This window comes from Oreochromis aureus, linkage group 6 (genome assembly GCF_013358895.1).
Source record: "Oreochromis aureus strain Israel breed Guangdong linkage group 6, ZZ_aureus, whole genome shotgun sequence".
Lineage (NCBI taxonomy): Eukaryota > Metazoa > Chordata > Actinopteri > Cichliformes > Cichlidae > Oreochromis > Oreochromis aureus.
The window spans coordinates 31,501,377-31,516,919 of record NC_052947.1 but is presented as its reverse complement, the minus strand read 5'-3'; the positions used below and the strand labels follow the sequence as shown (position 1 = coordinate 31,516,919).

At 36.0% G+C, this 15,543-nt stretch overlaps 1 protein-coding gene across 1 annotated transcript in view; it reads left to right on the top strand.

The window, feature by feature from the left end:
* LOC116310625 (complement C3-like) overlaps positions 1-14,116 on the top strand; it is a 29,997-nt gene extending 15,881 nt beyond the window's left edge. The window contains exons 22-43 of the mRNA XM_031727495.2: positions 363-572; positions 697-760; positions 904-993; positions 1,420-1,626; positions 1,743-1,818; positions 1,918-2,077; positions 2,166-2,261; positions 2,509-2,659; positions 3,489-3,574; positions 4,397-4,474; positions 4,585-4,740; positions 5,691-5,753; positions 6,256-6,337; positions 6,436-6,484; positions 6,582-6,669; positions 6,764-6,853; positions 7,182-7,284; positions 7,625-7,717; positions 9,732-9,824; positions 9,900-9,983; positions 10,776-10,920; positions 13,616-14,116. Of these exons, the coding sequence (XP_031583355.1) occupies positions 363-572; positions 697-760; positions 904-993; positions 1,420-1,626; positions 1,743-1,818; positions 1,918-2,077; positions 2,166-2,261; positions 2,509-2,659; positions 3,489-3,574; positions 4,397-4,474; positions 4,585-4,740; positions 5,691-5,753; positions 6,256-6,337; positions 6,436-6,484; positions 6,582-6,669; positions 6,764-6,853; positions 7,182-7,284; positions 7,625-7,717; positions 9,732-9,824; positions 9,900-9,983; positions 10,776-10,920; positions 13,616-13,760 (2,409 nt within the window). The 3' untranslated portion in view covers positions 13,761-14,116. The remainder of the gene's footprint in view (positions 1-362; positions 573-696; positions 761-903; positions 994-1,419; positions 1,627-1,742; positions 1,819-1,917; positions 2,078-2,165; positions 2,262-2,508; positions 2,660-3,488; positions 3,575-4,396; positions 4,475-4,584; positions 4,741-5,690; positions 5,754-6,255; positions 6,338-6,435; positions 6,485-6,581; positions 6,670-6,763; positions 6,854-7,181; positions 7,285-7,624; positions 7,718-9,731; positions 9,825-9,899; positions 9,984-10,775; positions 10,921-13,615) is intronic.
* The last annotated feature ends 1,427 nt before the right edge of the window (positions 14,117-15,543 follow it).

Here is a 15,543-nt window from a genome sequence, read left to right as displayed (position 1 = left end):
AACCCCAATGTGCAGAATTAGTTAGAACTGCTGGAAATACCATGTCAAGATGCCAAGAGGAGGATTGATGAGACTGATGTTTAAAAAATATGATTTAGTGTCAAGGGTAACAAGTAGGTTTCTGCAAAATCTCTCCTAATGGAATTAAAATTATTAAAACAAGTCAACCAGCATCTTTTAATCTCTACACTTAAAATTTTAATGATGGTAGTGGGCCAACAACATGTGACTTTCACAGTCATGGAATTATTCAGTGATCCCATATTCCATACAAAGCATCTGCATTGTATGTTTTCCACCTATTTAGGTTTTTGTTGTGGCTTTTAAAAAAAGATCTACCCTCCATCTTTACCCATTTCAAGGTGCGTGTGGATCTGAAAGAAGAAACCAACTTGTGCAGTGCAGCTCATAAGCGTGGGACGTATCGTCAGGAGGTCACCGTTGGGAGTGAAACAACACGGGCTGTAGCATTTACCATTATCCCCATGAAGGAAGGACTTTTTCCTATTGAGATTAAAGCAGCTGTTAGAGGTGGCAACAGTGATGGTATCAGGAAGATGCTGCGGGTAGTGGTAAGGAAGATTTGTTGCAGCGCTCGATATATCATATGAGAATGGTTTAAACCTCTCATTTCTGTCTCAGAGCAATTTACTCAGTCAGTGTTTACTCCTTATCTTAAAACTACTGTTTTTCCAGCCTCCAGGTGTACTAACAAATAATACAAAGACTCTACTATTAGACCCTGCTAGGAAAGGAAGAGGTAACTTTACTTTTTAAATAGCTGCAATGTGCGAAATATATATAACTTATATTTAACAAAATATATTTATTTATTATTTATTTGTTTATTTTATATACAATCATTTCAGAATCCACTAAATTCTCATCTGTCTCTTCGATTAGATGGCAAACAAGTGGAAATCATCAAGAGTGCCATTCCTGAAACAGATATGGTTCCAGATACAGCTGCAAGCACACAAATCTTTCTAAGTGGTAAGACTAAGAACCTTATTTTCCCAAAGCTAACACTTCTTCCATAAAGTATACACAAGAAAATCATATGCTAAGCGATTTTGAAGAAACAGTGGTAGCTACCCGACAATGATCATTACATCTATGCCACAGTGTGCGCCTATCTGAGTTCGCACTGAAAATATTGAAACAGTTACAGATTGGTTTATTTAAAAACCCATGCAAGTCCATTGCAAACTAATATTACTCATAATTCAAAAAGTTGATGTGACTGTAAAAAAAACAAAACAATTGAAAGCAGATTTGGAATCATCCTTAAAAACTGCTTTAGAAAAGTGTGTTGTGGTTTCTGATGATTACAAAAAGATTTTTTTTGTTGACCTTTGTAATCAATCGATTAGCCCCATTTCCAACTCAGTAACTGTGGGTTTTCTTATGTCTATACAGGAAGAGAGCAAATGAGCACACTATTGGAGAATGCCATTAGTGGTAAATCTATGGGCACACTAATCCAACAGCCCGGTGGCTGTGGAGAACAGAACATGGCTGGCATGACCTTGCCTGTTATTGCAACCATGTATTTGGACAAAACAAATCAGTGGGAATTTGTGGGCTTTGAGAAGCGTAACGAAGCTCTTCAGCACATAAAAACAGGTAGCTTGACACACAGAGGCATGCAGACAAGATCTCGAAAATAGTATCAAATCAGCAAATTTCAGTCAACTGCTGACAGGTAATTAACGAAATGTTTTGCCTTTGGTTTTGTCCAGGTTATGCAACTGAACTTACTTATCGAAAGCAAGATGGCTCTTTTGCAGTGTTCCCAAATCAAGATGGCAGCACCTGGTGAGTCACCAAAACTCCAAAATGATTGTTAGATAATGGATGTATTGTTTTAGGGAAAAATAAATAATCCAGAGGTGCTCATGTTCTCTCTTCTGTAAGGTTGACTGCCTACGTTGCCAAGGTTTTTGCAATGGCTTATGACCTGATCGGAGTGGATAAAAATGTGATCTGTGATGCCATCAAGTTTCTCATCCTGCTCACACAGCAACCTGATGGCATGTTTAAAGAAATTGGATATGTGTACAGTCAATCAATGCGTGTGAGTTTCCTAATTTTAATAAAATCATTTATTAAATTTGGTTGTATACAAAAATGAAATGTTTACCTTTTTATGTGTGTATGTGTAGAGCGATCTGTTAGGAACAGATTCAGATGCCTCCATGACAGCCTTCTGCCTGATTGCTATGCAGGAGTCTCGTGAAATTTGCAGGTCCTCTGTTAATGTGAGTATATACCTACATAAACTGTTCATCCACTAGATAAAAAGAAATACATCGTGTGAATAAAAAATTAAACTGACTGTTCTATATAATTTACAAATAAATTGGAGAACAGCATAACAGAACTGGCATTAGGAAAGTTACATCAAAGACCATATACTATATCTGGATGTGATATTTGCATCTATGTCTCATTGAGCTTCTGGATTTATCTTATATATTTCATTTGGTGTCTATGCTTCATGCGCAGAGTTTACAAAACAGTATTAATAAAGCAGTGGCCTACCTGGAGAAGCGTCTACCCAGCCTCACTAACCCGTATTCTGTCGCAATGACATCATATGCCCTGGCTAATGAAAACAAACTGAACAAGGAGATCCTCTTCAAGTTCATCAGTGCAGGTGGTTTCACACAGTTGTCCTAAACATAAGATTAAATTAGTGTATTAATGCTTTTGGGATCCAGATATGTTTGAGGACTACTTTGTCGAGTCAGTTGAGTTCATCCCAAACAAGGTATACAAATGTGATCAAAAAGTTCCAAATTCCGCAGATAAAAATCAGAAACCTTGTTTTTAATTAAAAAAAATATCCTTACCAAAGATATTTAGAAGTACACGGGTACTTCTGCACTGCCCTGAACATGGCTCTATTTTAACAGTATTTTAACAGATACTGACCACATTCACAGTGTAAAAACCTGTGAATGTGGGCAAAAAATGCTAATTATGACTGAGCTCATCTGAGGTGTCAACTATGAGATGATCCCCAGTATGACTCTTGAGTAAGTTTGAGATAGAGCTGATATTTACTCTCTGTTTAAGTTTGAGGTCTGTGTAAAAACTGCAAGTGCAAGCAATCTTTGGTTTACAAAGATTACAAATTTTAATTTTATTTATTCTTATTATATATATATAGCATTATGTAGCGACAGAACAGTTGAGTCAAACTCATATCAAAGGGAATTCGCAGCTCTCACTTGCCTATTTGTTAAATGAAAATGCCTCCTGGTCAATTCCATCTACTAGTTAAAATCACACAACTAAAAACAGAGGCTCTTGGGAGACAGCTCTCAAAAATGAAAGAAATGTGGAATCCTTCTACTTAGTGCCTTTGTGTGCTTCAAGATTTTGTTAACACAACAACAACTAACAATAATAATAGTAATAATAAAACGAAATATATGTATTTGTAAAACTTCTTTGTAATTGTATGTATGGATCCTCCACAGACAGAACCCACTGGCAAGTACGTGATGAATTTTATTACACACTGGAGGCCACAGCTTATGCTCTGCTCGCACTTATCACGGCTGAGGTGAGCAAATCCCACTTACACTGAAAATACAACAGAGGTGTAATTCAACTCAAACCCCTCAAAACAAACTGGGACCATGACATAAACAAGTAAAGTTGATAAAGGCCAATACTAATGTTAGCTAACATGTAACACTTTTCAGTCTTGAATGGCTTAAATGACTTTGTGATTTTTATTTTTTTACGTTGTCTTGAAAAATAGTTGGCTTAGTTTTCTGAAGGTCTTTCAAAGCTGTTTTTTTTTAAATTTATTTTAGCTTTTTTATTCACATAGGTTAATAATCAGCATGTAATAGGCTCATGGTAACATGCAAACTGAAATTTCTTCAATATTTGAGATTTCTGCATTGATTGAGTTTTTATTGGGGAGGTTAAATTTTCTGACTAACAATGGCACAAGACGAAAAGTCAGCAGAGAGACTAAACATAGTCCTGTTATCAGGGACAAGAATTTGTTGTTCCGGAGCCGCATGAGTGAGGGAGATGATTGTTTGGGTTAGTGCGAAGAACTGCACCAACTTCGCAGTTGTTCTTAATGTCCATCACTGGTCATCTATTTATGTGCTATCTATTTATTTATGTTCCCAGAAAATTGAAGCCTCTTCTATCATAGTGTGTTGATGACATCAGCCTCATGTATATGTGGTTTTATTCCCAGTCCCTTCAGTTCTCCTTGCATTCTGCATGTGCAACTGCTCTTACTTCTGTTATTAAACATGGCCATGAATTCTACTGTTTGTTTGTTTAATGATTCAGACAAACATTTTTTCCATGACTGCGGGATATGTCTTCTGACTTAGTTGTTTATGTTCTGTTATTAAAGGCCTATGAGGAAGCCACACCTATTGTGAGATGGCTTGGCCAATACCAACAGGGAGATGGAGGTTATGGGTCAACTCAGGTAAAACAAAAGTCCCTCTGACAATTTATTATGTGTCTGTGAAGCAAAACCTTGCCTATTTTTTTTGTCAGTATAGAAAGACTCAGTCTTGTGTGTATATTCTTCTTCAGGCTACCATAATGGTGTACCAGGCAAGTTCAGAGTACTGGATCAATGCTAAAGAACCAGAGTATAATGTGAATGTAGACATCCTGCTACCCGGCAGAACAAACACTGACAAGTACAGCTTCAACAAGGAAAATCATTTTACCACGAGAACATCAAAGGTGAGCAGCCGGGCATCTTGTGCAAACAAGTAAGTGTGGTGGTGAGTTTGGGATTTGGGAATGGGGAAGAGAAAACTTCAGCTCTCGTTTCACCAAAAGAATTGCTGGAGAAAAATGAAATTGAGGTTAAATGGGACATGAAGCAAAAACTAGTCCTGAACTTGCATGAGCCAGTTAGAGGTAACAACAATTTGGCAGCGAGTGAAGGTACAAGTCCTGCATGTTGATGAGGATACTGGAACCAGGTGTGAGAGCTGAAGCCCAGAAAAATCCAAAGCGCCACTGGAAGGTGGGCCCAGTAAGAACACTTGACTCATATTTCCAGCTTGACTGCACAGATCATGACAGTACAGCCTACAAAGACAATGTTACAAATCTTGGCCAGTTTGCTGCAGTAACTAAAGTTATTTTAATATCTGTTAGCTGGAGCTGAGCTTAGTGTCCCTATCACTCATGTTGAGCTGTTTTTGCATCAGTGAAACCAAATGTATAGCTAAACTTCAGGCTTATCGTTAATTCATAATCATTTACTTATACATTTATTTATTTACATTTGCAGACCTATAAACCTGAGTGTTTAGTTGTAAGTTTTAGATGTTATTGGTGTTTTTCCACAATCCATCCCACTCTGTATCCCACACACTGAACTCCCTCTGCCAGTGGAAAGCCAAAGTTTTTAGTGGGCAGTTAGTTTTTAGTGGGCAATGTTTATCAAATCAACCTGCTAGGAGGATCGTTGGGAACAAGAATTTTCATAAATAAAATAAAATACAAATAAAATACAAAAATTAATAAAATTCTGATTTTCATTGAAAAATGAATTTAAAAAAGATTAAAAAGGAGAAAGGATAATGTGGCATAACATGATTATGTCATTTAAGCTTATTTATATTTCTATTAATTTTTTTCTCAATATTTTTTACCATTTTTAATATTTTGAATCTCAACAGTTCCCTGCTATAAACAAGGATATACAAGTGAATGCCACAGGAAAAGGAGAAGCAGTTTTAAAGGTAAATATGGCACTCATTCATGTAATTACATGTGCTGCGTACATTTGCAACAGCTTTGTAGATGTTTAGCTTTAGTATTACGATTTACAATTTAAAAAAGGGGTCCTTGTTAAAAGAAATGTATAGTTGTTGTTGTTTTTTTTAATAAATGCATATCTAAAGAAAGGTTAACTAATTTTTAGTTTAAAATGAAGAATTCAGGGTTGTTGACGGGTATGTAAGGTTCATTAGTAAACATTAGTACTGCTCTTTATCAACTCTCTACTTATTACCAACTACAGTTTGCTAAAAATGTATCTTTGAATGAGAAAAATGCTGAACAACTGAAATACTATAAAAAGAGACTGAGATCAGCGAAACACTTGCTCCTTTAAGTGTTAAAGGATGAAGCTTTCATTAGAAATCTATTTCTACACTCAAGTGAGCTCAGATTAATAACTTATTCCTCAAAGCACATTACCACCTCAGTCCAATACAAGTAAGATCTTTCTCCCATTTTCAGATCATGTCGCTGTATTACGCTCTGCCTAAGGTATTAGAGAAGGACTGTGAGTTGTTCAGCTTGTCTGTGCAGATTGTCCCAGGTAAATTTCAATCTCCATCTCTCGCTGTTGTTGTTGGTATATATGAGTGTCTGTCTGTCTTTTTTGTATTTTGCTCATCAAATGCATTGCTTTTGCAGAGAAACTAGATGACAATGAGAAGATATACAAGCTGACAATAGAGGTTTTGTAAGTACTACCAAATTGGACTGTCTTGAACAGCACATTCAAATAAATTTCTATGCTTGTGTTTTTGTTTTAACCAATCTATTTGTTGCCTATGCAGGTTTAAAGAGGAGCGCAATGCATCCATGTCAATTATAGATGTTGGTTTGCCAACTGGATTCACATTTGACAAAAATGACTTGGATGCTGTAAGAGCTTAAAAGGACACAAGTATACGAAGCAAGAATGCACAATAACTAATTATTTGTACTAACCAGTTACTTTTAAATTCTGTGTGTGCAGTTGTCTAAAAGCCACTCCAGGATCATTTCAAGATATGAAAGCAATACGGATCTTTCAGAAAGGGGCTCGCTCATCATTTACCTGAATAAGGTAAGATCGTCTGTATGGCTTCTTTCTGAAATTCAGATGACTTATGTTTGTGTTTCTTTTGTGACTGATAAGTTGCCTTTTATTTATATAATCATAGACATACTTCACTACTAAATATGTTCGATATAATAGCTACTTGATATACTTCAAAGAGCTACTGTGTTGATTTCTCCTCAAATTTAGGTAATTTTAACCCCATTTTCTCAAGTATGCCACTGTTAAAGGGTCATCCCTGCCTAATTACAAAGTCTGCTGTTCAGCATGTGTGTTTCAGTTGTGTTTTGCACTACCTACACATATTTTACCTTTGTGGGACACCTCTCCACAGATTAGTAGTGTACAGCCAGAGATAATCACTTTCAGGATCCATTCAACTATGGAAGCAAGCTTCTTGCAGCCAACTGCAGTGTCCGTCTATGAATACAATAACAGTGAGTCTCTAAAATCTCAGACAAATATAACAAATGTCAGTTCCCAAAAACACGATGGGAATTTTATGGTTTTCTTGGTCAAGAAAGACTGTAATATATCCAAGATATATATATATATATATATATATATATATATATATATATATATATATATATATATATATATATATATATATATATATATATATATATATATATATATATATATATATATATATATATATATATATATATATATATATATATATATATATATATATATATATATATATTTATATTGGCTGGTGGGACATCCCATGAGTGAAAACAAAGTATTTTTCAACATCTTCTTTTCTTGCAGAGAAACCTTGTGTGAAATTCTATCACCCTGAACGGAAAAATGCAGAACTAATGAGGCTGTGTAGAGGAAGAAGGGAATGTGTATGTGCAGAGGGTAAATACTATTACCACACTATCTACTTATATATTTATTCTGTTTGAAACTTAAAGAAACAGTCAGTGACAAAAAACATTAACACTTACCTTGAAAGATGCAACCTTGATTGAAGGTTTGTGTGTTAGCAGAGCATCACATGCTGCAGACAACAGAATAGTAGCTACTAATTTCTTTTAGTCCTTTGTCAATCACAACAAATTGGAGGGCATGTGGACAACCATACAGTCTCACATCCCCCTCTGGTTACAAACTATACAATATTTTATCGTAATCAGAGCTTTGAATACTCATTTAGAAAGTAGCATGCTTGCATAATATTTTTGTGCTCTCAAGTATTTCTTAAATTACATGTATCTTATATGTATGTATATATATATCTTTTACAGTCAAATCCACCAGTTGTAGGACAGTTACACGTTTTTTCAAATTTTGTCTTTGTACATCACCACAGTGGATTTCATATCAAACAATTACGATGTGACTAAAGTGCAGATTTTCAGCTTTAATTCAAGAAGTTTAACAGAAGTATTGTAACAACTTTTGCAGTGTTTAAGAATTAAAGACATTTTTATATCTTATCCCCATTTTAAGAGGCTCAAAAGTAATTAGACAACTGGATTCTTTCCATGGTTAAAAAAAACTCCTTCACATTATGGCACTCATATCATTGTCTAGTCTACTATCAAGAGATCCCCCTGAGTAAAAACATATGAAAACCTCTGGTTACACTCAAATTAGACTTTGACAGAAAACCTCTAAAACAGCCTGCACAGTTCTGAAAAAAAAAATTGGAAAGATGAAACCAAGCTCATGATTAGAAGCATTCCAGATCATCTCTCAAACATTAACCAAATGTTATGGCATTAGCATGTATGGCTGGCAGTGGATTCTGGTCACTAATATTTATTGATACGTGATTATATAAGTAGTAGGATGAATTCCGAATTGTACGAGGCTACACTATCTGTTCTAATTCAGCCAAATTCTTTAAAAATGCTTGAACAGTAGGGCTGGGTATCCTCACTAATTTTTATAACTGATTCTATTCAGATTCACTAGGTTCCAATTCGGTTTGATCCCTGATTCGATTTGATTCCATTTCATTGTGACTCTTTCAGTCAGAAATATTATACTTCTGATCATTTATCAGTACATATCCATATTTTTATATCAATGTATAAAAACAAAGTTGACACTTGTGGGACTTCAACAGAGGTGTAAGCATCACAGCAGATACCTTTGTGTCAAAGTAACTGAGGATAAAACACAGAAACACAGGAAAGGAGATTTTCCTGGCCTGGCCTGGCTTTTTTTTAGCGGATAACCTGTCTTGAAAATATTCTGCAGTCAATCAAAAATTGAAGAAAACCATGAATCAAGTTACAGAGGGTTTTTTTTTTTTTTTTTTTTTTTTTTTTTATTACAAAAATTAGTTTTCCAATTTGGCATAATCTGTGAAAGTTTAAATTTCTTTGGTATCCGTTTGATCAGAGGTGGCAACAAGCTGTAAATGTCCAGAACTTCAGGGAACTGTCTAACAAAATAGTTGTGTCCATTGCATGTAGACAATAAGAATGGGCTACATGCATCACATTAGAATGATAAGAAATATTTAACCTGTCAGAGAGGATTAGAAGTGATGATTATTAAATGTCCAACTCTTCTACATATGTCACAGTAACTTCTGAATAAATAACGAGTCATAAACAAATGAGTGAACAGTGAAACAAAATACAGAAAAAGTTATAACTTTTATATTTTATAAGTTTCAACGACAACAAAAACAATAATAATGATATTGATAACAACAATAATGATATTAATGATAATGATAATATTAATGATACAATTTGTTGGTGCCTTTCACAGCACTCATCTTACACCACACAATTACAATGTTGAAAGAAAATCAACATCTAGGAATAATATGAACAGCTGAACGCATTCACATCTGCTCAGTCATTCGAGTCATCGCTTGTGAATTTACTTTGGACCAATGCTGTATTTCCAGAGAATTGCAGTTCTCAGAGAAAGAATGAAATCAGCAATGAAGATCGCATTACAAAGGCCTGTGAAGTTGCACATGATGGCAGTATAGATTTTGGTAAGAGAGATTTGTTAATGAAAAAGTGAGAAAACAAGCAAATGGTTTAACGATCTACAACTTGTTTCTTCTCAGTTTACAAAGTGAGAGTGGAAGAGTTGGAACCCTACTGGTCCACTGACTTTTACAGAGTGCAAATTCTTGAAGTCATCAAGGAAGGTGGGTGTTAATTTCCTTTTTCTTTAATGATTTTCTATTAAGCTATGTGGTTCATAGGTAGACATAAAGCTTATATATATACATATGTATATATATGTATATATATGTAAATTCCACAGATCGCATTTCTTCTCAGTAAAAGAAATTTCAGGAAAGTCAAAGGAGTTTGCAAAGAAAAGCGTCTGGACTTCTTTAAGTTGCTTGAAGACGTTTCACCTCTCATCCGAGAAGCTTCTTCAGTTCTAAGGTCAAATGGCCGAGAGTCCCAGATTTAAACCCAGTGGGAGTATCCCCCAAGGAGGGACAAAGGACCCCTGGTGATCCTCTAATCACATGCGCCAAGGTGTGAAAGCGGGTGTGGGACCTAATCAGCCAGGGTTTCGGGTGAGCCCATTGTGAAACCTGGCCCCACATTGTCATGTGAATTCCTGAGGTCAGATGGCCCAGGATGTGAGTGGGCGTTAAGGCATCTGGGGAGGGAACTCAAAACTGGATTATAGATGGCAGACAGTTGGTGTCGTAAACCACCGCCTCTGTTCAAAGGGGGGTCCTTTGTCCCTCCTTGGGGGGATACTCCCACTGGGTTTAAATCTGGGACTCTCGGCCATTTGACCTTAGAACTGAAGAAGCTTCTCGGATGAGAGGTAAAACGTCTTCAAGCAACTTAAAGAAGTCCAGACGCTTTTCTTTGCAAACTCCTTTGACTACGATGACCTGGATGACTGAGAACCTTCACAGACAAATTTCAGGAAAAAAAATCTTTTTTTCTTCTACTTTGTCTTCTAACTGCAGGAAATACCGATGTTGGTCCAGAAGGTCAACCACGCACATTCCTTAGCTCTCAGCACTGCAGAGAGCCTCAGGGTCTAACAGCAAGTAAAACCTACCTTATCATGGGCACATCCAAAGACATTTACAAAGATGATGAAAAAAGAATGTGAGTTTTTATATGTGTGCATGTGTGTGGATCTTGTGCATTTCTTCTTCTTTTTTTTTAACTCTTTTACTGAGAAAGTACATTAGACAATAGCATTAGTTTAACTTTCTATATTGCTTTTGCTTTCACATTTTTTAACTTTTAGTTATAAGAACAGAAGAAAAACAAATCAAAAACAAAACAAACAAACAAAAGCCTGTTGGAACTTGGGTGAGGGGTAGCAGGGTAGCCAAGTTACCATCACAGTATTAGCATGAGTATTTGAATCAGTGCAGGAGCATAAAAAGTGGCAAGGTTCATAGAAAAATCACACCTCACAGGCTCAACATATTCTGTCCACTTAGACCAGGGGTGTCCAACTCCAGGCCTCAAGGGCTGGTGTCCTGAAAGTTTTAGAAGTGTCCTTGATCCAACACAGCTGATTTAAATGGCTAAATTATCTCCTTAACATGTCTCAAAATTCTTCAGATGCCTGGTAATGAACTAATCATTTGATTCAGGTGTGTTGACCCAGGGTTATATCTAAAACCTGCAGGACACCAGCCATTGAGAGCTGGAGTTGGACACCCCTGACTTAGACCATATTCTGTAGAAGGTATCCCTCTGCACTTTGAAAAAGAAGGACAGTTTTTCCATTGTATAGGTCTCTTGTGTAGAATATATCCAGTCTTCAGTTATTGGTGGTTCAGGCTTGAGCCATCCACTTGTGAGGGCCTTTTGTACTCACTGCCAGTAGCATATACAAAGGTTTTCTATCATTAGAATTCAGTTTATTCACTGGTATGTTACACAGAAATATGGTTTCAAAGGTTAAAGGAAAACTGAACGGCTGAACGTCTACCCTGAGGTACCCCTGAGCAAGGTACCGTCCCTACACACTGCTCCCTGGGCGCCCAATGGCTGCCCACTGCTCCACTGAGTGAATGGGTTAAATGCAGAGAGGAACTTCCCCACGGGGATCAATAAAGTATATATTATTATTATATTTTTTTGTATTGCATTTGATAGATTGTTGTTAACAAAAAGTTGCCAAAAACGCCCAATGTTAATTTTAGACAAAGAAAGAGTTTCGTCCATAACATTTTGAAATTATGGCAAGTATTGATCATGTTTATGAGATCGAGGTCTCCAAACTCTTGTATCAAATATGATACAAAAGGATATTATAGAAAGACTTTTTTTCTTATGTCCATTGCATATATATCATCTGTTTCTTTTTTTAATTTTATTATATCTGATTTAATATCAGCATTCAGCATCACAGAATGTAGATGTTGCAGATCTAACAATTTCTCTTCCAAGTGAAATTTTTCCCAACTTGATTTTTTCAGGTAGGAGGATATACTATTTATTTTCCCTCTAATCAGTGCCTTCAGTGTGCAACATAATATTCCCCGTGACACCACCTCATTCTCGTTATGATCTAGATAAATCTCTATTTCTTTTTTCAAACTCTCTTTAACATATGGGTAATTTAGAATGTTTGTGTTCAACCTCCATAAGGTAGATCCATTTATCCTGTTCAGGCAGATATCAACATAAATCGGATTATGATCTGAAATGGTACAGGGACCTATTTCACATCTTTTAATTCTAAATAGATCATTCTTAGAAAAAAAAAAAAATATTGAAAGTCACCACCACATATAAAAGTTCCCAACAAGGTGACTCCTTGTTGTTGCTAAGATCTGCCTATACAAGGACCAGTCGCTGCCCATGGGTATATACACGTTTAAGAGACTGGTCATAGTACCCTCAGTCATTTTATGTCTACTTTCCTTGTCTTTATACTCCAATATATCTTCATAATTCAGACCTCCAGACAACAAGATTGCCACCCCCCCTTCACCTCCCAGAACTGTGAGAAGAATAAAAGACATGTTTAAAACCTAGCTTGTTCGGTTTTGCCTGATCTGCATCAGCTAGATGTGTTTCCTGCATCAAAACAATTTGGGCTTTGTCTCTTTTAAACTTTGAGGGCTTTCCACCTTTTCAGTGGATTATTTAGGCCATTGATGTTGATTGACACCAGTTTCATTAACCTGCTACTTATCTAAGTTGCAGCCCCTACAGTTATTATACACAGTTTGATGGGCTCCCCGCTCACCCTTGTAAACACTGAGCATAAAACACATAAAAAAGTTAACATCAAAGAGGAACAAAAATCAAACTGAGGTCCTAACTTCCAAGGTAAAGGTCCCTGAGATGGACCCTGCTTCACCTCCAAAGGCAGCATCTTCATCGGTCTGTGAAGGAGGTCCTTGATGGCTAAGGTCTCACCATAGAAACTAACTCTGAGAAAAATTTATTTATTATGCACCATAAACCAAATATAATAGTCTTAAGTATTGAAAACAGAGTGGGTAAACCTCAATTTCCTGAGGATGAAGGCGCTCTCCACCTGAAGGCTCTGAGTTTTTCTTTGTAGCCAGGGTCCCACTTCTTGTTTGCCATGCCGCTCCCTGGTTCTTTGCCCACCAAATTGAATTAAACTAAAACCAATTTGCACTAATCCTTTCCTGTATTGTATGAAATAAATCCCAAACAAACAAGCAAGGTAGATTTAAGGTTCAATCAAATGTTATCATGTTGCTGCTCATAGTGTTACAATACATATGATATTTCTGACTTTTTAAACTTGCCTGTGTGAAGACCCAATGTTTTTGGTTTTTTCCTCTCACTTTGCTTTGCTCAGATACCAGTATGTGCTTGGCGAGAGAACTTGGATTGAGTACTGGCCCACACCTGCCGAGTGCCAGACTAGGGAATATCGTTCTACCTGTTTGGGAATAGAGGACCTGGTCCAGGTATACAAAATCCATGGATGTCCAAGGAAGTGAACCTGAGAACTACATAGAATTCTACTTTTTGTTTTGAATTTGCAAAATTTACAATTATGATATGGGATGCAAAAGTCATAATATTGCATCAGAACTGTTAATTAAAATGTCCGTATGTGTGCTAATTGAAAGTGGAATTTAAGTTAAATACAGGTCAGTGTGGATTAAAGTCTTTCATGCAATAAACACGATAAACTGAAAAAACAAACCTTACCTAATAATATCATCTTCAGCTCTTTAGATGCTAGTGTAATAAGTAGTTCTACTAGCACGTGCTACCTTTGTTAACAATACTGAATTTTGCTTCTTTATTTTCTCTCAAGCAATTAATAAACATAAAGCTTGATATGAAATGATGTTCATTGTTTGAGTTAACAATGTGCTACCTATTGATTTTACACATTTCCTGTTCATGCAGATCTTGCATTCTTGCAATGAGTTGTGCCCCTACCCTTACAAAATAACACATTCAAAACATTGTCTGATTTTTATTACATCGGGAATAGGCTCATCACATTATAATGATATAATGATAATAACCTGATATTTAAATAAAAGTTAAATGTTACTGGTACAAAGAGCACCATTTAAAAAACAATCAGATCTAACACAGAAAATGTAAAAAATAAAATATAATAAACAAGAGCAAAACTGAGATAATGAAAATAAAATATTTAAGGTAAACAGAAGACCATATGGCGGCAGTTTACATTATTTACATAAGTGTAATGAGTTAAAGCAGTTTAGCAGACTTTTTACCGCTGTCCGCTGTCTAGCGCTGTTTAGTGCTGTTTAGCCGCTGTCCGACCAAAGTGTGCATTTTTGCACAGTTGTCATGCTGCTTTGTCATTTTTGAATCAGTTATATCAAATGGCAGTGGAGTGCCAAGATGCAGTGGAACAATGTAAAAGAGGGTCTTTCCAGCACTTCAGACACTACAAATGAATCTGCCTGTATAACCATCAACAGGCAAAATCACAACCACTTTTCTTTTACATTGACCACCTACTATATAGAGAGAGCAATAGACAAGAGTTATTTTTCATGTTTCAGCACCATCAAAACAGAAGTTATGTATTTAAAATGGCATGATATGGACCTGTAGCCTGGAGAAAAGCCACGTCCACCCCTTCCACTTTTGGATATTCTACAATGATAATTTTATTTATTTAAAATAATCAAATGTAAGGGAAAACAGTGTTTAAACAGAGTATTTAAATCACATTAAAGTACTACATTATTTTAATATTAATTACCATAATTTAATGCATTTATACTATAATTATCTGATAAATTATTACTTTCTTACCATTATATGATTCATATCTGTCAAGGTGAGGGACCTCTTTCTCAAACCTGCATGACTCAGGTCAAGCTCTTCAGTTGCAAGGGGGTAAAAGCTTTGTTTTTCCTTTTTGTTTGGCAAAGAAACCTGAAAATGACTTGCATGTGAGAGGTAAACATCATGTATGGACTTTATAGCATACTATTCTATAAAACAGGTAATTAATATGTAACAATAAATACCAAACTGTGACGCCTCCTCTAGAACTGATGATTTAATGTCTGTGCTTGTACATTTCTGTGTTCATTAATGGGAACTGAAGTTTGTTAGACTTGTTTGACTGTTGAATACTTTGTTTTAGGACATTTATCAGATCTTGAGCAGTAGCCTTCACACTGATCACACAAAGTTTTGAGGGGTGGTGGTGTTAGGGAGGGGGAAGCATCACAAGACAGAGGGCTGGCTCACACAAACTGGCCTACAATAACTTAGTCCTTT